The following is a 27156-nucleotide window of genomic DNA, read 5'->3' on the forward strand; positions in this document are numbered from 1 at the left end:
TGATCACCTTGTATTCCCCCCCAGCACTTAGAACAGTGCTTTGCACATAGTAAGTGCTTAACAAATGCCATCAGTATTATTATTATTATAGTCAGGGATCGAGACCAACTCTGTTGCATGGTTCTCTCCCCAGCACTTAGTAGAGTGCTTTGCACACCGTAAGCACTAAATAAATGTCATTAATTAATTGGTTGATTCTTGGTATTTATTGAGCACTTACTGTGTGCGGTGCATTGTACTAGTGTTTGGGAAAGTACAATACAATACGGTCAGTAGACATGATTCCTGCCCACAAGGAGCTTACAGTCTACAGGAGGAGACAGACAATAAAATAAATTACAGACAAGGGAAATAATAGAGTATAAGGGTATTTCCAGAAGTGCTGTGGGGCTGGGGTGAGCATCAAAGTTCTTAAGGGGCACACAGCTGAGTGCATAGTTGACCATGAGCGGTGGGTGGATGGGGAATTAAGGATTTAGTCAAGGAAGGCCTCTTGGAGGAGGTGTGAATTTAGGAGGGTTTTGAGGGTGGAGAGAGTGGTGGACTGTCAGATATGAAGGGGGAGGGACTTCCAGGCCAAGGAGTCAGTGGAGAGATAGACGAGATCAAAGTACAGGGAGTAGGTTGGGATTAGAGGAGCAGTGTGTGTGGATTGGGTTGTAGGAGGAGATCAACAGGGTAAGGTAGGAGGGAGAGAGTAAGCTCTGTCTTCCATCCTCCTTCCATCAGTGGGTCTGGGGTGAGCAGGGACCCTCGTGCCACCCCCACAGCCCCCAGCCAGCTGAAGCCAGACACCGCACCGCCCCTGCCAACTCACCTCCCGGTTTCCTTCTTCCTCCCCCTCCCTCTGTCCTACTTCCCCTTGTCTCCCAGGAGCTGGCAGACCTGAAGCATGTCCATGCCAAACTGAAGAAACAGTACCAGGAGAAGATGGCAGAACTAGCCCATGCCAACCGGCGGGTAGAGCAGCATGAGGGGGAAGTGAAGAAGCTGAGGCTGCGGGTGGAGGAGCTGAAGAAGGAGCTGGCCCAGGCAGAAGACGAGGTGGTGGGGGCGGGGGCTGGGGGCTTGTTGGGGCGGGGGGGAGCAGCCAATTCAGTGACTCCTGAGCCGAGGGGCCCACTGGCCTCCAACAACCCAGCACTGTTGGTCCTGACAGACTGGTGAGGGTCCTGGGGAGAGTCTAACCCAGTGGCCAGGGCTGAGTTTGAGGAGGTTCGTTCAGCCTACAGTTAATAATAATAATAATAATAATGGCATTTATTAAGCTCTTACTTTGGGCAAAGCACTGTTCTAAACACTGGGGAGGATACAAGGTGATCAGGTTGTCCCATGTGGGGCTCACAGTCTTGATCCCCATTTTACAGATGAGGTAACTGAGGCACAGAGAAGTTAAGTGACTTTCCCAGAGTCACACAGCTGACAGTTGGCAGAGCCGGGATTTGAACCCATGACCTCTGACTCCCAAGCCCGTGCTCTTTCCATTGAGCCACGCTGCTTCTCATGTACTAGTAGTATATATTGGAGTATTATTATTATTATAATTCTGATATTTGTTAAGTGCTTACTATGTGCCGGGCACTGTTCTAAGCACTGGGGTAGATACAAGCTAATAGGGTTGGACAAAGTCCCTGTCCCCCTTTGGGCTCACAGTCTTAATCCCCATTTTACAGATGAGGGACCTGAGGCCCAGAGAAGTGAAGTGATTTGTCCAAGGTCACACAGCTGACAAGAGGCAGAGCCAGGATTAGAACCCAGGTCCTTCTGACTCCCAGGCCCTGCTGTATCCGCTAGGCCATGCTGTCCCCACTGACACATGCCTTCCCAAGCGCTTAGTACAGTGCTCTGCACACAGTAAGCGCTCAATAAATACTATTGAATGAATGAGTGACTTCCTCAGGAATGGCTCTGCTCAGATCCCACTGGTGGTACATAGGCTAAGCAAATCAACAGGAAGATTCATCAATCAATCGATCGTATTTATTGATGCGTACTGTATGCTAAGCACTTGGGAGAGTACAATATAATAGAGTTGGCAGACACATTCCCTGCCCACAACAAGTTTACAGTCTAGAAGGGGAGGCAGACAGTAATACAAATAAATTATGGATATAACATTCCAGGTTGGAGAGACCCCAGAGAACTTGGGAGATCTGACATCTCCCTCTTGCCCTCTGGGGAGCCTGTGGGGGTTGGGGCTGGGGTGGGGGCCCCAGCGGCTTAAGGGGAGAGGGAAGATCTGGCTTATATGGTAAGTGTGCATTTCTCTGCCACCCTTCAGCTGGATGAGGCTCATAACCAGGCCCGGAAGCTGCAGAGATCCCTGGATGAGCAGACCGAGCAGAGCGAGAACCTCCAAGTGCAGCTGGAACATCTGCAGTCCAGGTGAGGCCCAGGGAGAGGCACTCAAACCTGATGAGGGGAGGCTGAAGGAGGCCAGAGACCCCCGACACTTCACTGACTGGGCCGAGCCGGCGGCTAGTTGAGATCACCTCAGCCTTCTGTCAGAACAGTGGGAGGACTGGGGATCGGCAGGGATGAAGGGGAGGAAGAGAATGGAGAGATAGTGGGGCTGACTCCTCACTGCGGGGGTCCTCCAGCATCCCACCCCCCGACTGGGTGGAAAAGGGAAGGGGCAGCAAGGGGAGGAAATCAGAGGAAGGAAGGGAGGGAAGCTTCGGGGTGGGGAGGGGGCCGAGCGAATGACAGGCCCAGGCAGATAGAAAAATAGGAATGGGAGGAAGGGAGGAGACAGCACTGCGGGAAGGACAGGAAGCCAAGATGTTAAGAGCAGGAAGTAAAGGCAAATAGGTTAAGAGGGAGCTTGACCTGGTGTATATTTGTTGGGTGCCACTTGGGACGGCTCAGATTTCCGTTCCCCACTCTGAGAGCCGGGCCTCCCTTCCCCGGCGGATCTGGACAAGAAGCAGGGAGCGTGGAGGACCCACCCCCACCCCCGACCATCCTGAAGGGAGTTGCTCAGAGCAAGTCCCTCCTTTCTTTCCGCAGACCAGGAAGGGCCGGACTCTCGATGCCGCTTGGCTCCTGGGGCTTTGGCCTTGAGCTGCTTATCCGGATGAAGAAGGGGAAGGCTGGGGGAGCTTAGGAATTCCTGAGAGTAGGCCCCATTGGTTTCATCTCCTTGGGCTTGGCTTAATGTGATTCCTGCTTTGGAGGAAATCCAGAGGACTGGACCATGGGATGGGAGAAGCGGAAGACTTGGGGGAGGGGAGGAGTCGGGCTAGAACTCCTGAGATATTTATCCTGCAAGAGCACGCTCACACCAGTGACAGATCACAGCACAGCAGCAGCAGAAATCACTCAACAATGGTTTTTTTATGGTATTTAACTGTACCAAACACTGGGGTACATATAAGCTAATCAAGGGGGACACAGCCCATGTCCCACATAGAGCTTATAGTCTTAATCCCCATTTTACAGATGAGGTAACTGAAGCACAGAGAAAGGCACACAACAGACAAGTGGCTTGAGTACTTACTTTGTGCAGAGCATACAACAGAGTTGGAAGACGTTCAAAGGAGCTTCAGCAAATTCTCCCATTCTTCCGTCAGCTCTGGGTGGTGATGGCTGAGGGAGGGGTAACACAGAAGCTTGTGAGGAGGGGATGCTCACTGAGGGCTGAGAAGAAATCGCCTCATGGCCATCTCTGGTGATGGAGTGTTCCGGAGCCGATCCAAAGTCTTGTATGCTGGGTTCCACTCTGCTTCCGCCTTGTTTGCTCACTGTTTGCTCTCTTCTGGTCAGCTTCTCCTGTCTCTCCTGTTTTGGTCCTGTGCATGCCTACCACTTCTGCACAAACTCTCTCTCTCTCTCTCTTTTTAAATATCATATTTGTTAAGCACTTACTATGTGTCGAACAATGTTCTTAGCGGTAGGTACAAGTTAATTAGTTTGTACACAGTCCCTATCCTGCATAGGACTCACAGTCTAAGTAGGATGGAGAACAGGTATTCAGCCCCAATTTAGTTGAGGGAACTGAGGCTCAGACCAGTTAAGTGACTTGCCCAAGGTCACACAGCAAGCAATCGACAGAGCTGGGATTAGAACGCAGGTCCTCTAGCTCCCAGGCCCATACTCTTTCCACTAGGCCATGCTGCTGCTGCTGCTTCTCTCTCTCTCTCTCTGTCTCTCTCTCTCTCTCTGTCTCTCTCTCTCTCTCTCTCTCTCTCTCTCTCTCACACACACACACAGACACACACATATCTACATAGTTATTGCTTCTACACACATGTATCCTCCAGTCTCTCACACAAATATGTGTCAATCAACCTTAATCCCCTTCTTTACTGATAAGGTTACTGAGGCACACAGAGGTTAAGTGCCCAAGGTCACATAACAGACAAGTGGCAGAGGTGGAATTAGAACGCAGGTCCTTCTAAGGCCCAGGCCCGTGCTTTATCCATTAGGCCACACTGCTTCCCAGTATTTATTATTTACTGTACGCAGAGCACTGAACTAAGCTCTGGGTGGTTCTGGGACCAAATCCTCCTCCCTTTCTCAGTGGGTGTCTCTGCAAGCAAACCCCAGAAGTAGCCGCACAGCAGCGGCAGCTTTCAAAGGGTCTCTCCTCTCTGAAAGAGGTGTCCAGAAATTACACGAACCCCACTACAACAGGAGAGTGGGAATGAGGAAAGCAATCCCGCCTGCTTTAAAGCCCTGTCTCAGCATCTGTGGCAGCCTTTGATTCAGGCCACACCTCCCGTAAACCCGGAGGACCTGCAGTGCCCTGGCCTGCTCCAGATTGCCTGATAAGCACCACATTGGCGGCCACATCCTAGACGAAATTGCTTGCCAGGGAGGGGTCACCCTGGATCCTTCTCTCTTAATTGTTCTTGCTGCTGGGTCTCACTTAGGCCTTTTGCATCAGCACAGATGGAGCCTCTTAACACAGAGCTTCCGTGGCAGCAAAGGGGCTTTGAGCTGCGTGGAAGGAAGGAGCTAGGGAAACACAAGGGGCCCTGTTCTTCTTGTCCAAGTGGAGGAAGGACCCAGAGGGAAAGCCCCAAGAGGGATCCAAGGCGGCCTGTTTCTAATCCCGATCCATGGGGCGGAAGTTGAGGAGGAAGGGGACCAGTGGTCGGTCTCATCGCCCAGGCGTATTTCCACTCTGAGAAGTTACCAGTCTCAGAATCCTTTGTGAGATGCAGGACAGCCGAGGAGCCAGACAGTGTTGTACGCTTCAAGTTGCTTATATTCAGATTCTTCAAAGAGGATTTGGGGTCTGGTTTTTGTTGTTGTCGTTTGGTGTGTATAATGATGGCATTTGTTAAGCGCTTACAATGTGTGAAGCACTGTTCTAAGCGCTGGGGAGGATATAAGGTGATCAGGGTGTCCCACGGGGGGCTTACCATTTTAATCCCCATTTTACAGATGAGGTAACTGAGGCCCAGAGAAGCTGACTTGCCCAAAGTCACGCAGCTGGCAAGTGGCGGAGTCGGGATTAGAACCCATGACCCTCCAGGGGCCGAACCCCGAGAAAGATGGAAGACTAACATTCAGATAGCTAAAGTGCCTGATTCCAGGGAGGGTTCACCAAGCCATTTCCTCAATTTTAACTTTCCTTTTTTTTTTTTAATGGTACGGGGACATCTCCATTAAATCACCCAAGAGTAATGGAGCCTCCATCCCCTCCCCTGTGCTTCCCTGCCCCCCCCCCCAACACACACTCCCCTTCAATAATTCATGCTTTCCAGTAAGATGCAGCCAGAGCATCCACTTTGTCAGGAGAGTTATGGGGAGGGCTGTTTCCGTCGGCAGCGTGCGGCTTTGATTTGAAATTTTGCTCGTAAATTTTGTCTGATGAATTTTAATGCTGAAAGAGTGAGATGCAGAGGCGGCTAAGAGCTTTTCTGTCCACCGGGAAGTGGAGTGCTGACTTGGGGACTCCCTATTTCCCTCCGTTCCCTCCACATCTGGAAGCCCCGAGGTCACTGTTTCAAGGAGGAATGACAGGGGATTCTAGGCGCTGCTCCTAGATGCTCCTGCTCCCTCCTCCTGACCAATGTTCATTCATTCATTCAATCGTGTTTACCGAGCACGTACTGTATGCAGAGCACTGTACTAAGCACTTGGGAGAGTACACTACAACAATAAACAGACCCACTTCCTCTTGAGCTGAGAGTCTTCTGTCCTGTGTCTACCATCCTGGGGGCCAGGGGAGAGGGGAAAGAAGAGAAAGAAGGCCTTGTGAATAGAGTACAGGCCTGGGAGACAGAAGGACCCTTCTCCCCACTCCACCGCTTGTCTGTTGTGTGACCTTGGGCAAGTCACTTTGCTTCTCTGTACCTCAGTTTCCCCAGCTGTGAAATGAAATGGGGATTAAGACTGGGAGCCCCATGTGGGACATGGGCTGTGTCCAGCCTGATTAGTTTGTATCTAAACCAGGACTTAGTACAGTGCTTTGCACATAATAAGCGCTTAACAAATGCCATAAAAAAAAGAGGTCCTAGGCATTATCTATTATGGGCTGGGTTGAGCAGAGTTCTAGAAGTAGCAGGAGAAACAGCTATGTGGTCTATTGAAAAGAGCTCAGGCCTAGGAGTCAAGAGACCTGAGGTCTAATCCCAGTTCTGCCACTTGCCTGCTGTGTAACCTTAGGCAAGTCATTTAACTTCTCTGGGCCTCAGCTTCCTCGTCATAAAATGGGGATTCGCTATTTGTTCCTCCTCCATAGACTACGAGCTCGTGTGGGGTAGAGACTATGTCTGATCTGATTACCTTGTCTCTACTCCAGTACTTAGTACAGCACATGGTACAGAGTCAGCCCGTACAAATGACACAGTAATTATTATTACTATCATCATTGTTAGTACTAAATATGCCTAAGTCCTGGAGAAGCTGGGGTTTCCTGAGAAAGACTGTCTCCTTGAGGCTCAGGGGAAGTAGCACGTCACTTCAGGAGCCCCTTCCCCATCTCTTTCCCTTAGGCTCCGGCGGCAGCAGAACCCGCTCTTTGGGAAGATCCGCAGTGCCCGTTTTGGACCCGAAGAATCTGGGGATGGCACCAGCGACCTCGACGAGGACGAGGACTTACAGTTACAGGTTCCCTAGCGCCCGGCGTCAGAAGGAAGAGGAGGAGGAGGAGCATGAGGGGAGAGCTTCTCAGCAGCGGCTCTGCCCCTAACAGGGCTGTGAGGACGTGGGCAGGGCATGGCCTCCGTTGAATTGCCAAATCCAGGAGGGGTGCAACCACTGGGACGCGAGCAGGATCTTAACCCAGGAGAGGAGGCCGGCCCACTTAACCACCCCCAGTGCAAGGCAAGCCCATGTAGGCTGGAGCCTCCAGGGCCTCCTTCCTTGCTTCCTTGGATTCCTGCTAGGCCCCACCCAAATCGCACCCTGTCCTCTTGGCAACTCTCCCCTCTCCCCAGCTTGCCTTGAGCTTTCTGACCCACTCTGCCACCCCAGCCTCCCTGGGAATAACCAGAGAAAATCTGGGAGCCAGAATGGAGGCCACAGAGGCAGGATGGAAGCTGAGGTGATGGGTGTGGAGGCCCAGTTCTGAGGAGAGGTGGGAAACGTGTTCTATGTCATATATATTTTATATATATATATATTATATATATTTGTAATCTGTTTTATTATATAAACGAATGAGCTGAGTGGTGAGGTGGTAACCCCCATTAAGGCTCTGGGGATCATCTTCCCCATAACAGAGTGCCGCCCATAGGCCAGCGATGGACCCGTGGCCCCAAGCCCGAGCATTTTGTTCCACCCAAGGTCCAACTCGCTCTCCCTCTCCCTTCTCTACCCCACTCCATCTTCAGGGTAGGAGAAGTACAGAAGCTGGGGGCCACTGGACTGAGGTGGAGACCCCACAGAGGCACGGTTGGCTCTTGGGAGCATCAGAAGGTTGGGGCGACTCCCCCTCACCTGATCCTCTCTCAGCTTGGGCTCACAGTCGGTCTGACTCGGGGCTCAGATCCCACAGATCTGAGGCAGGCCCAGGCCTGGCCCTCAATTTCCACTCCATTTGGGGTTCTACCAGCCATTTGCCAAGCCTTCTCCATACCTTTCCTCTGCCTCTTTTCCCACCCCCAGCATGAAGTCGGTCTCCCCGCAGAGGCCAGGCTCCGATGCTTCGAGGCTTGGCTGGGCCAGTTGCCCCAGAGCCAGAGGCTTGGGGCAAATGAAAGCAGCCCAAGAAGGGATCCAACAAAAGGAAGATTGGCCAACTTATTTTTTACAATTTCTGTCTTTTGTAATAAACTGAGTTAAGATCAACTGAGGCTCAAAGAATACGTCTTTGGTGTCGGGGAGCTTGGTCCTGTTGGGAGTGGTTTTGACTGCCAAAGGAAGCTCTCGAAGACTGGACATCTTGGGAAAGGGGGGGTGGGAGGTTGGGAGAAATCCTCTGACTCTCACAGGATTTTTAGAAGGGCGATTCAGCTCCCCATGCCCCCCACCACTGTGAGGATTTTGTGGTCAGTCCCATTGCAGGGGAAAAGGGCAAGCCAGGGGATTAATGCTTAGAACTGGCAGAATTCAGTTCTCTGAGAAAGCATTTGGATGTGCCCCCGGCCCCTGCCCAGATGTGAATAAAACATGGCAGCTGACAGTTACCAGGTTCTTATACCACATTCTGTGAGGTGGCTAATACTGTTCTTGGAGACAGGCCTAAAACGATGATAAAAAATTTAAAAACCAATGGTGTGAGCAAGTGGTTTTTATAGGCAGCATGGGGTTTGTTCCCATGGCAACAGAAGGCAACACCAGTGAGCTCACTTCCTGGATGCTTGGCTTTCTGGAAGGTGCTGGAGGGAGCTGGGTGAGAAGGCTGATGGGTGGGAAAGAAGAAGGAAGGGAGGAGGAGGAGGAGAAGGGAGGTCACAGCTACTCCCAACACTTTCTTCTCCCCAAAGGAAGGTCCTGGAGTGGGAAGAGAAAGGAGGAAAGAGGAGGACAGAAGCCCAGCCTGCCTGGGAGCCTTTTTTTTTTTTAATGGTATTTGTTAAGCACTTACTGTGTGTCAAACACTGTTCTAAGCACTGAGGTAGATACAAGTTAACTAGGCTGGGCACACTCTGGCTTCTTCCAGATGGCACCAACTGGAGAGGTAAAAATCCCAAACAGTAACTGGAACATAAGGAGGAGCTGAAGTAGGGTAACCTCTGCCCCTTGTCACACACACACACCAAAAAAAAACCCACAACTCACTTCAAATTCTCTCCACCAACCCCCAATGGACGGCCAGGCTAGTGTCAGCCTTAGAAGCTCTGCCCCCTCCCCAGCTCAGCCTGGGACATTCTCAGACATACAACAGACCCGATCAGGACGTGGTGGTATTTCACTCCAGACTCCCTGGCACCTCCAATAAGATAGTGTCTGCTCAGAGCAGTAATTACAGATCCTATATCTTCCTTCCCCTGTTTGCCCAGGAAGGCTCTCCAATGAGGGACTCCAGGAATCTCCCCCAGGTTGGAGAGGGAGAGGAAGGGTGTGAAGGGGTTGGGAGGAGGGGGGTGAGGGGGAAGAGAGAGGTAGAAGGGAAAATAATCATGTTTGCTTTTCAGGAAAATCCAGGTCTTGTGGGCTGGAAAATATCCGGCAGGACAGAGGGGAGGAAACAGCAGCCTCACACCTCCAGTGCGTGAGAGCCTACATCATAACACCCTGGGGCCTCTCTTCCTTTTCTGCTGAACTACAGGGTGTCAGGTCTAACTCCCTGAAAGTGGCCCATGAAAGGAGGTCAATTAAGCGCTTAGTATAGTGCTCTGCGCACAGTTAGCGCAAAATAAATACGATTGAATGAATTGCTCCAGTGCGGGGAAGAAGCCAGGACAGCTGAGAACTCCTCCATAGCCACCTCTCTGATGATAATAATAATTATGGTACTTGTTAAGCACTTACTACGCACCAAGCACTGGGGTAGATACAGGTTAATCAGGTTGGACACAGTCCCTGTCCCACATGGGGTAACTGAGACCCAGAGAAGTGAAGCAACTTGCCCAAGGTCACACAGCAGATATGTGACTGAGTGGGGATTAGACCGCCGGTCCTTCCGACTCCTAGGCCTGTGCTCTATCGAAGGGAAGCAGCACAGTATAGTAGATAAAGCACAGGGCCTGGGAATCAGAAGGTCATGGATTCTAATCCCACCACCACTTGTCTGCTGTTTGGTCTTCAGCAAGTCACTTCACTTCTCTGTGCCTCAGTTCCCTCATCTGGAAAATGGGGATTAAGAGTGTGAGCCCCAAGTGGGACAGGGACTTTGTCTAACCCGATTTGCTTGTATCTACCTCAGCACTTATACAGTGCCTGGCACATAGTAAGTGCTTAACAAATACCACAATTATTATTACTAAGCCACACTGCTTACATGACCTGCAGCTCACTGCATTCCTGTGCTATTTCCACAAGATGGGGGAGGCTGTAAGGCCAGAAGCAATTCCTCCCCAGACTGCTCATAAAGATGAGAAGCAGTGTGGCCCAGTGGAAAGAGCACAGACTCTGCCACGTACCTGTTGTGTGACTTTGGGTGAGTCAACTTCTCTGTGCCCTCATCTGCAAAATGGGGATTCAATACCTGTTCTCCCACCTACTTAAACTGCCCTAAGTGGGACCTTATTATCTTGCATCTACCCTAGCGCTTAGTATACTGCTTGGCCTATAGTAAGTGCTAATACCACTGTTATAAAGGTAGCAGGAATGAATGAACAGGAGGTAATAATCATCTTATTATGGGGCCGCAGCTGGCGAGGGGGAGGAGCAGGAGGGACTGGGGGCTTGATGAGGGGTAGGAGGGATTGGGGCAGATGGGATGGAGCTACATTCCCATCCCAACTTACCTGGCATCTTGCATCTGACTCTCCAGGGCAGACGGGTACATGTTAATTTGCCCTTTCGTGACCTCCAGATAAAAATAATAATAATAATAATGATGGCATTTATTAAGCACTTACTATGTGCAAAGCACTGTTCTAAGCGCTGGGGAGGTTATAAGGTGATCAGGTTGTCCCATGGGGGGCTCACAGTCTTCATCCCCATTTTACAGATGAGGGAACTGAGGCCCAGAGAAGTGAAGTGACTTGCCCAAAGTCACCCAGCTGACAATTGGTGGAGCCGGGATTTGAACCCATGACCTCTGACTCCAAAGCCCGGGCTCTTTTCCACTGAGCCACGCTGCTTCTCCATGAGAGGCCTTCTCCTGAGGAGAAGTCGCCACCCCAGATGGCTAATGCAAATATATCCTTTCACCAAAGAAGAGCTTAAGTCAAAAGGAGGCAGAAGAGGCTGTCCCTCATCTCTGTGGAGAACCAAGATCTCACCCCGTCTCTTCACCACACAGGTTCTTTGTCCCATCCACTAGTCCAGGATCTCCCAGGGAAAGAAGCAGGAGGGTTGCCTACTCTCTGGTTGGGGAAATCAAAAGGTGGAAATTCTTTAGCCCAGCGGAGGAATCACTGAGCCTCTCTTTCTCACCCTTACCTCTTGCTCCCAAGACTCCTCCCCCATTCTTGAACTGAACTCAAAGCTTTCTCAAGAATTCTAGGAAACTCACCCAAACCCTATTTGGCTTCCAAATCTGGACCCTTGCCCCTGTAATGTACCTGTTGGGATTTAAAGCGTTGTCCTAGGTCACGATTTCTGAATTTCATCATCTTGTGCAGACTAAGGGGAAGCAGACTTCCAAACTTCACGAGTGGCATGGAAAGGGCTAGAAGAATCCATGAGAGGCCTTATCCTGAGGAGAAGTCGCCACCCCAGAAAAGTCCAGAGGAGATCTTTTCTCCAGGACCCATAGAGGAAAGCAGCATTATGGAATAGGTCCAGTCTGTAATAATAATAATGGTACTCATAATCATAATAATTAAGCCCTCACTGTGTGCCAGACACCGTACTAAGGGTGGGGGAAGATAAGATAATCAGGTCGGACACAGTCCTTGTCCTTCATGGGGCTCACCGTTTAAGGGGGAGGGAAAACAGGTATTAAATCCCCATTTTACAGATGAGAAAACTGAGGCCCAGAGAAGTCAAATACCAAAATACCTCTGGTCTCACAGCAGGCAAGAGGTGGATGGGATTAGAACCCAGGTCCTCTTATTCTCAGGTCTCTGTTCTTTCCATCAAGCCATAGTGCTTTTCTAAAGAGTGTGTCCTGGTCACGCAATGCTGTTGTACTGTATTCTCCCAAGCCCTTAGTAAGGTGCTCTGTACCAGATGCTTGATAAAGTACAAAATCACAGAGAATGGTGAACACTTTCCCTGCCCACAAGGAGGTTAGAGTCTAGAGGGGGAGATTGTTTAAGGAATGGGGTTCCCTTAAGGGAACTGAGGGAAGGCAATGGCAAGGAAGGCAGGCAGTACTTCCCAAGAGCTTAGTACAGTGCTCTGCACACAGTAAGTGCTCAATAAATATGATTGAATGAATGAATGAACACAGGTTTTAAAGATCTAGAGAGGCACAGCTTCAAATCTGGTGGCTTAGCATTGTACTGTGGGAAGGTAATAAAGTCAGGAAGGCCAACTTGGCATGTGGCTATTGGGAGAAGATGGGTTCTCCTTGAGCAGAATTTTGGAGAAGACTGGAAAATTATGAGGCCGAAAAGGAAACTGCACCAGACACTGGCAAATGACCAGTGCAACAGCACTACAAAGGACTGTCTTTACCTGGATACGGAGTGGAAGGGAATGCTGGGGGCAGGAAGACCTTTGCTGTCAGGCCTGCAGAAAGCTCATCTTAAGTGACATCATCTTAGACTATGAATATATCAACCAAACAATTTACTGAGCACTTACGATGTTCAGAGCATTCTACTAAGCACTTGGGAGAGTACAATAGAACAGAGTTGGCAACACATTCCCTCCCCACGGTGACCTTATGTCTTTCAGATGTATCTTTCGCATAAATTCCCTTGCCACCAGGCTTTTCTCATAGAAGACAATCACTATAATCCTAAAGTATTGTCATTTAGCCCCAGGGAGGACAAAAAATAGTAACAGAATCCAAAATCCTCAGACTCTTGCAAGAATTACACTTCACCTGACTACCAGTCCAGCTAAGGGACCTCAGAAGTAGTTTGGGGTCTCCATCCTAGGACAGAAGACCCAGTCTGGGAGAGGGCTCTGTTGGTGGAGCTTTCACCAGATAATCCTCTAGGCTGTAAGGTTCTTGCAGGCAGGGAATATATCTACCAACTCTATTTTATTATACTTTCCCAAGTGGTCAGCACAGTCCTCTGCACACAATAAATACCACCGATTGATTGATTCTTTCATCTGGTCCACAGGTTCCACCCCAAGCCCTTCCTCGCCCCAAGCCCTTCCTCGCTCCCCTGGCTCAGGACCTGCCCAGGATGCCCCAGATTCCCCCCCAAGCCTACCGTGGCTGCAACTTTGCCCCTAGCTGGCTGCATTCTTGAGGTGAATTAACTACCAGTCTGGCTCCAAGGCTGGGGCGGGAGTCACATGGCAGGAGGAGACCAACAAGGCTTTCAGAACCAGCTGCTTCTCAGGAGCCAGGCAGGCTCCATGCTGGCTGCTAATTGCAGGGTTGTGGGATGCCAGCTGCCTATCCCTGCCCCCTCTAGCCTCCAGCGCACATGTCTGCATGCTACAACTTTCTACTAGGGACCTCTCAGATGGGTCTTTCTACCCATTCCTTCACCACTCCCTTTATTCATCCCCCCTCCCAGCCCCAGAGCACGTATATACATATCTGTAATTTATTTATATTAATGTCTGTCTCCCCCTCTAGACTGTAAACTCACTGTGGGCAGGGAATGTGGCTGTTTGTTATATTGTACTTTTCCAAGTGTTTCATACAGTGCTTTATTCACAATAGGTGCTCAGTAAATACAATTGATTGAGTTAATGTTCTTTCCACCTTCAAAGCATTACTAAAGTCACATCTCCTCCAAGAAGCCTTCCCCAATTAAGCCTCTTTTTCCCCCTGCTCACTCTCCCTTCTGCATCACCTTTGAAATCTGCCAATCCGTGGCCTTTGGACAACTGGTATTCAACCCACCTGCAAACCCACAGCACTTAAGTAATAATAATAATGATAGCATTTATTAAGCACTTACTATGTGCAAAGCACTGTTCTAAGCACTGGGGAGGTTACAAGGTGATGAGGTTGTCCCACAGGGGGCTCACAGTCTTCATCCCCATTTTACAGATGAGGGAACTGAGGGCCGGAGAAGTTAAGTGACTTGCCCAAAGTCACACAACTGACAAGTGGCAGAGCCGGGATTTGAACCCATGACCTCTGACTCCAAAGCCCAGGCTCTTTCCACTGAGCATGCCGCTTCTCCTAATTCATTCATTCATTCAATCATATTTATTGAGCACTTACTGCGAGCAGAGCACTGTACTAAGCGCTTGGGAAGTACAAGTTGGCAACACATAGAGATGGTCCCTACTCAACAACAGGCTCACAGTCTAGAAGGGGGAGACAGACAACAAAACAAAACATGTAGACAGGTGTCAAATTCGTTAGAACAAATAGAATTAAAGCTATATGCACATCATTAACAAAATAAATAGAACAGTAAATATGTATAAATAAAATAAGCAAAGTAAGAGCCCAGACTTAGGAGTCAGAGGTCATGAGTTCTAATCCTGATCCACCACTTATCAGCTGTGTGACTTTGAGCAAGTCACTTCACTTCTCTGTGCCTGTTACCTCATCTGTAAAATGGGAATTAAGACTGTGAGCCCCACAGGGGGCAACCAGATTACCTTGTGTCTCCCCCAATGCTTAGAACAGTGCTTGGCACATAGTAAGTGATTAACAAATACCATAATTATTATTATTATATATTTATATTGCATAAATTATTTATTTATTCATATTAATGTCTGTCCCCCTCGCTATACTGTAAACTCTGAAAGGGCAGGGAATGTATCTGCTAATTCTGTTATATTGTACTCTCCCAAGTGCTTATTCCGATGCCCTGTACCTAGTAAGCACTCGATAAATATGATTGATTAATGGATTTTAGATCCAGGTTCTCAGGGGCTTGTTTCCTCAGGGACCCCAGCCTGCACCCAAGAAGGAGAGAGGAGGAAAAGTTTCCAAAGTTCCCTAAGGGAGATGAGGTTCAAATTAGCCCAGGTACACTACATGTTGGTGACTGCTTCCTTTCCTAGGGAAGCAATGTGGCTTAGTAGCACGACCCTGGGAATCAGAAGACAAGGGTTCTAATCCTGGATCTGCCACTTACCTGCCGTGAGACCTTGGGTGAGTCACTTCTCTAAGCCTCAGTTTTCTCACCTGCAAAATGGAAATTCAATACCTGTTCTCTCTTCTGCTTAGAGAGTGAGCCCTATGTGGGACTTGATTATCTGGCATTTGCCCCCGTGCTAAGTACAGTGCTTGGCACATAGTAAGTGCTTAACGAATGCCACAGTGATTATTGTAGCGGACCGGTGGCTCAGTGGAAAGAGCACGGGCTTTGGAGTCAGAGGTCATGGGTTCGAATCCCGACTCCGCCACATGTCTGCTGTGTGACCTTGGGCAAGTCACTTAACTTCTCTGAGCCTCAGTTACCTCATCTGTAAAATGGGGATTAAGACTGTGAACCCCACATGGGACAACCTGATCACTTTGTATCCCCCCCCCAGTGCTTAGAACAGTGCTTTGCACATAGTAAGCGCTTAACAAATGCCAACATTATTTATTTATTATTATGTTCATCCTCTCACCCTTGCCCCTTCCTGGGACCTGAGGGGTGGCATTCTGGTTCCCTGTTCTTCTTACCCTCCATGTCTCTGATCTGGCCCCTATCGGAGAAGAAGGCTGACACTATTTGCTCAATTCCTGCTCTCCCCTCACTCTAATGCCCCACCCCCAAAATCAGAACTCCAGACAAGCAGCACTAGTATGGGCAGAACAGCAACATGACCTCTGTCCCCCTCATCCACCCCAATATGCAGCCTCCCCCGGGATGGCACTAGTGTCCAATAATTAACAAACTCACTTGGCCCACAAAGATTATCAAAGCATTCTCAAAGCATTAGGCCTGGGAGTCAGAAGACCTGAATTCTAATCCTACCTGTGCTGTGTGAACTTGGGCAAGTTACCTAACTTCTCCGTGCCTCAGTTACCTCATCTGTAAAACGGGGATTGAGACTGTGAGCCCTGTATGGGACAGGGACTGTTTCCAACCTGATTATCTTGTATGTATTCCCCAGCACCTAGTATGGTTTCTGACACATAGTAAGCCCTTAACAAATAGCATTAAAAAATAAAAAAAGTTCCTAGCTCAGGGATTCTCCCACCCCACCAGAGCCCATTCTGTCTTTAACATTTTACAGATGGGGAAACAGGCCCTGAGACCCATCCCCACTGATGTCCCGCAGCTCCTGGGGGCCAGCTCTGAGATTAGACCCAGGAGCCACCATGCCCAGAGTAATGAATTCTCTGCCCGCATTCCCGGGAAGCCTAAAAATCCTTGCTCTTCCTCTGATCCTACTAGTGGCTCCTCCAGGGTCTCTGGACAGACCTTATTTTTATTAGAAGCTTTTTTCCAGGAGGGGAACACATCTCCGACAGCCGCTTTTCTTCCCTAAGCCAAGCTGCTGCTCTTGGGCAATGAAAGGACTGAAGAGAGAGAAAATCCTTAACTCTACTGTTCTGGGAACTCGTATTTTTTTGTGCTAAGCTCATTTTGGTCAGAGAATGTGTCGGTTATATTGTTATATTGTACTCTCCCATGCATTTAGTACAGTATTCTGCATTCATTCATTCAGTCTTTGAGCGCTTAATGTGTTCAGAGCACTGTACTAAGCACTTAGGAGAGTACAGTATCACAATGTACAGACACATTCCCTACCCACAATGAGCTTTCAGTCTAGAGGAAGAGATAGACATTAATATAAATAAATAAATTACAGATATGTACATAAGTGCTATGGGGCTGGGAGCAGGAATGAATAAAGGGAGCAAGTCAGAATGAAGCAGAAGGGAGTGGTAGAAGAGGGAAGGAGGGTTTAGTCAGGGAAGGCCTCTTGGAGGAGATATTCCTTCATTAAGGCTTGAAAGGGGGAAAGGAATTGTCCATCATATATGAGGAGGGAGGGCATTCCAAGCCAGAGGCAGGACGTGGGCGAGAGGTTGGTGGTGAGATAGAAGAGACCGAGGTACACTGAGAAGATCCACACACGATAAGCGCTCTGTAAATATGATTAACTGACTGACTGACTTGGTGGCTCCTGATGTGTTAAGAATGTCCTGCCCCTGCTGTGAATTTGGTATTCCTGGCTTTGCTGCACTTTTTTTTTAGGGGTATTTGTTAAGCAGTTACTATATGCCAGGCACTGTACTAAGTGCTGGGGTAGATACAAATCTAATCAGGTTGGACACAATCCCCACCCTACATGGGGCTCAGAGTCTAAGTAGGAGGGAGAAGGTATTGAATCCCCATTTTGCAGATGAGGTAACTGAGGCACAGAGAAGTTAAGTTAAGTTACTTGCCCAAGATCATACAATGGAGAAGTGGCAGAGCCAGGATAAGAACTCAGGTCCTCTGACTCCTAGGCTTGTGTTCTTTCCACTAAGCCACACTGCTTCCTTTTCTTGAGTTAGTCCTGCTCTCTCATCATCAATCAATGGTATTTATTGAGCGCTTACTGTGTGCAGAGCACTGTACTAAGTGCTTGGGTGAGTATACATCCCTCCAGAACCCTCAAGGGCCAAATGAATGTTTTGAGAGTTGGCCACAAAAGTCCCCTTACAATAATATTAGTGATGGTATTTGGTAAGCGCTTAGAACTGCACTAAGCACTGGTGTATATTCAAGATCATCAAGTCAGACACAGTCACTATCTCACAGCGGGCTCACAGTCTAAGTGGGTGGGAGATAGGGTACTGAACCCCCATTTTGGAGGGTGAGGAAACTGAGGCACAGAGAAGCAAAGTGACTTGTCCAAGATCACGCAGCAAGCAAATGGTGGAGCTGGGTTTAGAACCCAGGTCCTGTGACTCCAAGTCCTGTGATCTTTCTACTAGAGCACTAGGGTTCTTTCACTTACTAGTCGATCAATCAATCTATCAGTCATATATGTTCTGCATCTTCTGGGTGCAGAGCACTGTACTAATGGCTTGGAAGAAATCCCTCCCTTCAAGGCACTTGGCGGAGATAGACACTAAAGTAATTTTCAGAAGATAGGAAGAAGAAATAGAGTTTATAAAATCTGTACAGAACTATGGCGGGCTGTTGTGAGTTCTTAAATGCTTAGGTGGCAGGAAAGTGCCGACTGAGGTAGCAATTAGGGGATATGAAGTAGGGAGATTAGAGATTACTCAGAAAGATCTCCTGAAGGAGATGGGATTTCAGATGGGTTTAGGATAAAGAGGATGATGTTCTAGACTGTGAGCCCATTGTTGGGTAGGGACCGTCTCTATATGTTGCCAACTTGTACGTCCCAAGCGCTTAGTACAGTGCTCTGCACACAGTAAGCGCTCAATAAATACAATTGAATGAATGAATGACGATGATGATAATGATGATGATAACATTTGTTAAGCACTTATTGTGGTTCAAACACTGTTCTAAGTGCTGGGCAGATACAGGGTAATGAGGTTGGACACAGCCCGTATCCCAGACTGCGCTCACAGTCTAAATCAGAGGGAGATAGATTTAATCCTCATTTTACAGATGAGGTAACGGAGGCTCAGAGACATTAAGCGACTTGCTCAAGCTCACATAGCAGGCAAGTGGTGGAGCTGGGATAAGAACCCAGGTCCTCTGATTCCCAAACCTGGGCTCATTTCACGCTGCTTACCTGAAGATGGAGAGAGTTGAGGTCCTCACTCTAGACTGTAGGCTTGTTGTGGACAGGGAATGTGTCTATCATCATATTGTACTCTCCAAGGCACCTAGTACAGTGCTGTGCACACAGTAAGTACTCAATAAATACGAATGAATGAGGGAATCCATTGGCTATGAAGGGGGAAGAAATTCCAGGCAGAGAGTAGGGTGTGAACAGGAAGTCAGTATTATTATCATTAGATGTGTTATGTTATTTATTTAATATTTCCTCAATGTCTGGGATAATTTATCTTGACCACCATCATCAATGGTATTTATTGAGTGTAGAGCATTGTACTAAGACCTCGCGAGAGTATAATTCAACAGAATTAGCAGAAACAATCCCTGCCCATAACGAGTTTACAGTCTAGAGGGGGAAACAGACATTAGTACAAATAATTTATAATATATAGTTTAAACATATGTACTGATCTGACTTTGCAGTGCTCCCATGGGAGGGGGCCAGTAGAAATTTCCCCCTTACTCCGAGCCTAGGGAGCAAATCAATTCATCCTCCTGCCTCCTCCCATAAGGCTTCACCTCAACCACCCCAGATCGGCTGAGGTCTCTTATTCCATTTCTAAAGTTCCCAGGGAGAAAAAAAAAATCCACAGCTCCCTTTGATCACCTAGTTCTGAACTGCCCAATCCTTACTGAGAGGCAATGATCTCCTACAGGAACTCACCTAAACCACCCCAACCCACTGCAACCCAAGACCCTTTCCTCTTGTAACCTCCGTGGAGGTGGAAAATAGCCCATCACCATCCCTAGAGTTTTAAACTGATCTTAAATCACCCTTCAGGCCTCTTTTCTCTAAAGTGAATAATCTGAAGTCCTTTGACCTTTTCCTCCTAAATTGCTTTTCCAATCCTCTGGTCAGTGTCATTGCCTCTGCCCCAACTGCACAGTTTTCTTATGGGGAGAAACTGAGGGGATTCCACTTTGGTTCGTCAGTAAGCTGTGAGAAGAAATGAAAGTCGACCCCTCTCCCCTCCTCCCCCTCCCCGCCTCTCCCTCCCTGTACCCCTCCGAGTTCTGGCTCCCAGCCCTGGGCCTGGCTCCAATATCTAGATGTTGCGGTTGCAGGGAAGAACAGTAAAGTCATTGACCTCCGAAGTGCCCAGGCTCAATTCAGACCCTGCTGAGCCTAATCAGGAGCTGTCCTGGGTATCAGTGCCCAGATTTGGGGGCAGGTGGGCGAAGAAAGCTTATAAAGCAAGGAAATACAATCTGCAAAGTTTGTTGGAAGAACTTAAAGATGCCGGGTGATTAAAAATTGATAATTCAATGAGATAATCCTTCTCTCTCTCTAGGGCTTTTAATTGATTGTCTAAAAAGCCTTTCTCCATTGTTTTTTATTTGTAGAGAACATTATTTTTTTTAATAGGCAGTCAAATCCGGTGGGGGTGGCTGAGTTTGCTGCACAGAGGATTTGAGGGCTATAAACAGGGAGACCAAATTTAAACATTTGGGGTGACCTCCCCAAGGGGCCAGATCACCCCTGAACCACCTCCTAGGAGGCCAGAGGAAAACTGACCTCAGGCATTTGACACCCAGTGAAATCTTTGAAAGGGCAAGTATAGATGGCCTGGGCTAGGGGATGTTGGTTAGAGGCCATCGCAAATTCAATCAGTTAATCAGCGGCATTTATTGAGCGCTTACTGTGTGCAGAGCACAGTACTGAGTGCTTGGGAGACTAAGTACAATAGATTTGGTAAACACAATCTCTGATTTCAAGATGTTTACAATCTAATGGGGATAACAGACAGGAAAATAGCAAGCTTTGCTGTGAGTCCAACAAGGATGCCTTCATCTGGGGGCAAGGGATCCCACTTTCAATCCCTGCCCTACTATGAACTTGGGTCTAAGACTCTGGGCAAATGCCTTCCCCGCCTCATTCATTCAATCAATTGTATTTATTGAGCACTTAAATCCCGGCTCTGCCAATTATCAGCTGTGTGACTTTGGGCAAGTCACTTAACTTCTCTGTGCCCCAGTTACCTCATCTGTAAAATGGGGATTAAGACTGTGAGGCCCCCATGAGACAACCTGATCACCTTGTAACCTCCCCAACACTTAGAACAGTGCTTTGCACATAGTAAGCGCTTAATAAATGCCATTATTATTATTATTATTATTATTACTACAGAGTACTGTACTAAGCATTTGGAAGAGTACAATTTAACAATGAACGACATGTTCCTCACCCACAGTGAGTTTACAGTCTAGAGGGGGAGAAAGACATTAGTATAAATAAATAAATTACAGATATGGTTGTAAGAGCCGTGGGGCTGGCGGGGGGGATGAAAAAAGGAAGCAAGTCAGAGCAATGCAGAAGGGAGCGAGAGAAGAGGAAAGGAGGGCTTAGTCAGGGAAGGTCTCTTGGAGGAGATGTGCCTTCAATAAGTTTTTGAATCCTGGGAGAGTAATTGTCGGATTTGAGGAGGGAAGGCATTTCAGGCCAGAGGCAGAATGTGAGTGAGAGATCGGTGGCAAGATAGATGAGATGGAGGTACAGTGAGAAGGTTGGCATTACAGGAGCAAAGTGCAGGCTGGGTTGTAGCAATAATAATAATAATGGCATTTATTAAGTGCTCACTATGTGCAAAGCACTGTTCTAAGTGCTGAAATAATGGCATTTATTAAGCACTTACTATGTGCAAAGCACTCTTCTAAGCACTGGGGGAGATTACAAGGTGATCAGGTTGTCCCACGGGGGGCTCACAGTCTTCATCCCCGTTTTACAGATGAGGGAACTGTGGCACAGAGAAGTGAAGTGACTTGCCCAAAGTCACACAGCTGACAATCAGCAGAGCCGGAATTCGAACCCATGACCTCCGACTCCAAAGCCCGGGCTCTTTCCACTGAGCCACGCTGAGGGGGCAAGGTGAATGAGTGCATGCAAGACTCTGCCTGACCTAATACACGTGGGCCTGCTCCAGTGCCTATCCTACCCCTTAACGAATACCACTGCGAAAAAGAAAAAAAGAAGTGAGAGGAGGACAGGAGTGAGCACTGTGTGCACCGTTAGCCCCCGTCAGTCATCCTGCTGGGAAGAACAGCCGGTGTCTGTTTCGTCTCCCTCCGCCGCCTCATCCGTCTCTATTACCATGACAGGCTGCCTAAACACTGGCCCCAGGAGAGCCAGAGATGGCACCTCTCCGATAGGCCCCGTGGGGGAGGCCGAACGGACCCGATGCCCTCTCCCTAACCTCTGACTCACACCCCATCCATCTCCCCTTGCCGCGCTTCCTTTTCCTCTTGGTTCCCCCGACGTGTTGCCCGTCTGCTCCCATCTGGCACTTTGTCGGGAGGAGAGGTGCTGGAAGTGGCCATCTGAGCCCCAGAGTGGAAGGAGTCATTCAGGTCCACTTGTCTGCTCTGTGACCTTGGGCAAGTCACTTAACATCTCTGTGCCCCCTCAGTTACCTCATCTGTCAAACGGGGATTAAGACTGTGCGCCCCATGTGGGACGTGGACTGTGTTCAACCTGATTAACTCGAATCTCCCCCATTGCTTAGTACGGTGCCTGAAGGGCTTAAAAAAATACATAAAAAAAAGCTTCTGGGTGAAAAGCAGTGTGGCTCAGTGGAAAGAGCATGGGCTTTGGAATCGGAGATCACGGGTTCAAATCCCGGCTCTGCCAATTATCAGCTGTGTGACTTTGGGCAAGTCATTTAACTTCTCTGGGCCTCAGTTCCCTCATCTGTAAAATGGGGATGAAGACTGTGAGCCCCCCGAGAGACAACCTGATCACCTTGTAACCGCCTCAGCACTTAGAACGGTGCTTTGCACACACTAAGCGCTTAATAAATGCCATCATTTTTATTATTATTAACCAACCAGCTGCCATAGAAGTAAGTTTGTTGTGGGCAGGGAATATGCTGGTTTATTGTTATACCCTACTCTCCTAAGTGCTTAGTACAATGCTCAGCACACAGTATGTGCTCGATAAATACAATTGATTGAATGAATGAATGAATAGATGGAAACAGACTCCAGTTGAGTGGATGGACTATCTTGCCGTTCAGGACCAAACTCTCCAGACCCCTGGCATCTGTCTGATGCTGTGCCCCCTAAACTGTAAGCCCATTCTCTAGACTGTAAGATCATTTTGGGCAGGGAATGTGTCTGCTCATTTCTCTTATATTGCACACTCCCAAGTGCTTAGAACAGTGCTTTGCACATAGTAAGTGCTCAATAAATACCATTAACTGATTGATAGAGAACTTCACTTCTGCCCCACGACACCTCTCCAGGCCTCCATTCTTCTTGTCTTTAATAATAATAGGGTATTAATAATAATTGTGGTATTTTTTAGGCACTTACCTTGTGCCAGGCACCATACTAAGCACTGGGGTGGTTACAAGCAAATCCGGTTGGACACAGTCCCTGTCTCACATGGGGCTCACAGTCTCAATCCCCATTTTTCAGATGAGGTAACTGAGACATAGAGAAGTGAAGTGACTTGCCCAAGGTCACACAACAGACAAGTGGCGGGGCCGGGATTAGAACACGTGACCTTCTGATTCCCAGGCCCATGCTCTATCCACTACGCCATGCTGCTTCTTGTCAGATACTTACTAGATGTCAAGCACTGCACTAAGCATCAGGCTAGATACAATACAATCAGATCAGTTACGGTCTGGGTTCCACATAGGACTCACAGCCTAAGAGGGAGGGTATTGCACTCCTGTTTTACAAATGAGGAAATCAAGGCCCACAGAAGTGCAGTGACTTGTCCAAGGTCACACAGCAGGCAAGTGACAAAGCCAGGATTAGAATTGGGGTTCTCTGACTCCCAGGGTCTTTCCACTGGGCCACCCTGCTTCTCCTGGCATCTGCTTGATGCTCTGCTACCCAGGGAACTGTACCGTTGGCCCATGGCACCTTTCCAGATCTCTTTCCCTCTTGCTTTTCTACGCTGCTTGTAAACCTTCAACTCCCGCTTGGCGGTTTTCCTTTGTCAGACACTCCTCAGGCTCCCATTTCACTCTCACTATTCCAGGCCTTCTCTGTCCCCAGCCCTGGGCCTGTTAACCAGAGCTGCTCAAGCAGAAGGAACAGCTGTCATGCTCCATTCATTCCCTTCCCACTTCCCCAGACCCTCCAGTCCGGGACTACCCCTTACCTACCACCACCGGGGAGTGTCAAGTGATAAGTGCTCCTGTGAGAGAAAGAAAATCTGTGAACAGACAGAGAGCGACTGGGATCTAGCTTCTTCCTTGTTAGGCGTCTGAGCTCATAATGCAGTGGTCTGAGGAGTAGCCAAGACACAATTAGAAAAGGATGTGGGGAAAGGGGGCTGGCAGTCAGTCAGTCAATCGTATGGATGGATCACTTTCTGTGAGCAGTGCACTGTACTAAGCACCTGGAAGAATATGATACAACAATAAACGGCAGACATATTCTCTGCCCACAAGGAGCTTACAGTCTGAGGGGGAAAGGCATCCCACATACTGCAGAGGACTTGAGGTTGGAGATTAGGCTACATAATTCTCCCCCTTTTAGACTGTGAGCCCACTGTTGGGTAGGGACTGTCTCTATATGTTGCCAACTTGTACTTCCCAAGCGCTCAGTACAGTGCTCTGCACACAGTAAGTGCTCAATAAATACGATTGATGATGATGATGATGATGATAATCATAAGCCAGGGGTCTAATGATCAATCAATTAATATTTACTCAGCACCCATTGGGTGCTGAGCACTGTATTTGGCACTTGGGAGAGTACAATAGAGATAGTAGACATGATACCTGCCCTCGAGGGGCTTACAATCCAGCAAGGAAATCAGACACTAAAATACGTTAGAGGTAGGAGAGAGCAAGTGAGGCTCAAGATAAAGAATAAAGTCAGAAGAAGCGTGGTTTATTCATTCATTCATTCATTCAATCGTATTTATTGAGCACTTACTGTGTGCAGAGCACTGTACTAAGTGCTTGGGAAGTGCAATTTGGCAACATATAGAGACAGTCCCTACCCAACAGCGGGCTCACAGTCTAGAAGGGGGGAGACAGACAACAAAACAAAACATATTAACAAAATGAAATAAATAGAATAAATATGTACAAGTAAAATAAATAGAGTAATAAATATGTACAAACATATATACAGGTGCTGTGGGGAGGGGAAGGAGGTAAGGCGGGGGGATGGGGAGGGGGGGAAGGGGGAGAGGAAGGAGGGGGCTCAGTCTGGGAAGGCCTCTGAGGAGTAGCCAAGACACAGTTAGAAAAGTTTAGTGAAAAGAGCACAAGCCTGGGAGTCAGATGACCTGAGTTCTAATCCTGGATCCACCACTTGTCTGCTGGGTGACCTTGGGCAAATCACTCAACTTCTCTGTGCCTTAGTTGCCTCATCTATAAAATGGGGATTAAAGCTGTGAGCCCCAGGTGGGACATGGACTGTGTCTAACCTGATTGTCATGTATCTACTCCAGCGCTAGGTATAGTGCCTGGCACAAAGTAAGCACATAACAAATTCCATTAAAAAAGGATGATATGGGATGGTGGTAGTATGGGAGAAGGGGGTTGGGTGAGGGTACCTCGGGTACGGAGTGCTTAATAAGGAGAGAGGCAACCAAGATGTCCTGTCAAGTGACTGAGTTGTTATGGGAGTGTCGTAGGAGCATGGAATGGGCCAAAGACGGGATGCTTAGAAGGAGGAGAAGGGAGCACTGAGACTGGCCACAGACAGGACATTATTGCCTAGAATGTTAGAGGCAGCTGACATGAGAGGAAGGCATCCAATCGAATTAAGGAGATGAGCAGAAACAAAGCAAGGATGACACTTTTTGAAACTGGCATTGTAAGTCCTCGAACTGGGAGGCCAGTGGGATAATCAATCAATCAGGGCTATTTATTGAGTGCTCACTCTATGCAGGGCACTGTACTAAGTTCTTGGGAGAGCACATAGCTGGGCTGGTGGAGCTGATCTGTAATGGAGAGAATGCAGCAGTCCTTTCATCATGTATAAAATACAATGCATTATATGATAAAGTGTAGTGTAGTAGTATTAATATTATCAAGGGAGACAGTGTGGCTTAATGGACAGAGCAAAGGATTTGGAGTCAGAAGACCTGGATTCAAGTTCTACCACTGGCCTACTGTGGTCGAGACACTTGACCTCTCCTGGCCTTCTACAGAATGGGAAGAAAATAGATTGTGAATTCCACGTGAGACAGGGCCTGTGTCTTAACTCACATCTAATCCAGCGTAATAAAATTCCAAAATGAATGACTAAAATGTGCCTCAGATGCTGGCATAATTACAAGATAACAGTCTGCCTAGTTTTTTTTTTGTTTTTTTTTTAGATTTTAGCCTTACTCATTTAACGTCAACAGTGTGCAAAAAATCTCCCAGACATCGGCCCATTTCCCCCGAGCGTTGTCGATGAACTCCTGCTGTGTCAGGTGGGACTAGCCCAGCCTCGAAAACTGATTGTTTGGGCTCCACCTAGGTGCACCCGGTTTAAACCGGGGTAATTGGAGAGGCAAAGAGAGCCAGAGGGTGTTGGTCACCCTGGCTGGGCCCTCTCAGGAATCTGCAGGGTGGTTGGCAGCTAAAGGGAAGGAGGTCAAAGGGCTACGGGGCAGAGTGGTCCTTGGAGAGCCTGGGATCTAAGGATTCCCTTCCAAAGCCTTTGTCCCAGCGGCCGATCCCGGTGGAGGTGGGATTCAGAGGCTAAGTGCCTGGGAGGAGCCAGGAAAAGCCCCTGCAGCCAAATACACCCTCTCTCTCTGCTGTAATCCATCGTGTAGAAGCGCAGTAATAATAATAATGGTATTTGTTAAGCGCTTACTATGTGCACTGCACTGTTCTAAGCGCTGGGGATACAAGGTGATTAGATTGTCCCACGTGGGGCTCACAGTCTTAATCCCTATTTTACAGGTGAGGTAACTGAGGCACAGAGAAGTGAAGTGACTGGCCCACAATCACACAGCCAGTAAATGGTGGAGCCGGGATTAGAACCCATGACCTCTGACTCCCAAGCCCATGCCCTTTCCACCAACCCATGCTGCAGGTCCAAGAGGAAGGAGAGTAGGGGACAGGGTGAGTGATGGGGGGGGTGGGGGTCTGTTCAGCGCTTAGTCCAGCGCTCTGTACTCAGTAAGTGCTCAATAAATATGAGCACTTGACCTGGAATCATCCCCCGGGCCTGGAATGCCCTCCCTCTGCCCATCCGCCAAGCTAGCTCTCTTCCTCCCTTCAGGGCCCTACTGAGAGCTCACCTCCTCCAGGAGGCCTTCCCAGACTGAGCCCCTTCCTTCCTCTCCCCCTCGTCCCCCTCTCCATCCCCCCATCTTACCTCCTTCCCTTCCCCACAGCACCTGTATATATGTGTATATGTTTGTACATATTTATTACTCTATTTATTTATTTATTTT

At 48.5% G+C, this 27156-nt stretch overlaps 1 protein-coding gene across 1 annotated transcript in view; it reads left to right on the forward strand.

Moving 5' to 3' along the window:
- Positions 1–7541, forward strand: part of CCDC102A (coiled-coil domain containing 102A) — a 29617-nt gene extending 22076 nt beyond the window's left edge. The window contains exons 7-9 of the mRNA XM_038754227.1: positions 874–1044; positions 2282–2385; positions 6948–7541. Of these exons, the coding sequence (XP_038610155.1) occupies positions 874–1044; positions 2282–2385; positions 6948–7071 (399 nt within the window). The 3' untranslated portion in view covers positions 7072–7541. The remainder of the gene's footprint in view (positions 1–873; positions 1045–2281; positions 2386–6947) is intronic.
- The last annotated feature ends 19615 nt before the right edge of the window (positions 7542–27156 follow it).

This window comes from Tachyglossus aculeatus, chromosome 11 (assembly GCF_015852505.1).
Source record: "Tachyglossus aculeatus isolate mTacAcu1 chromosome 11, mTacAcu1.pri, whole genome shotgun sequence".
Lineage (NCBI taxonomy): Eukaryota > Metazoa > Chordata > Mammalia > Monotremata > Tachyglossidae > Tachyglossus > Tachyglossus aculeatus.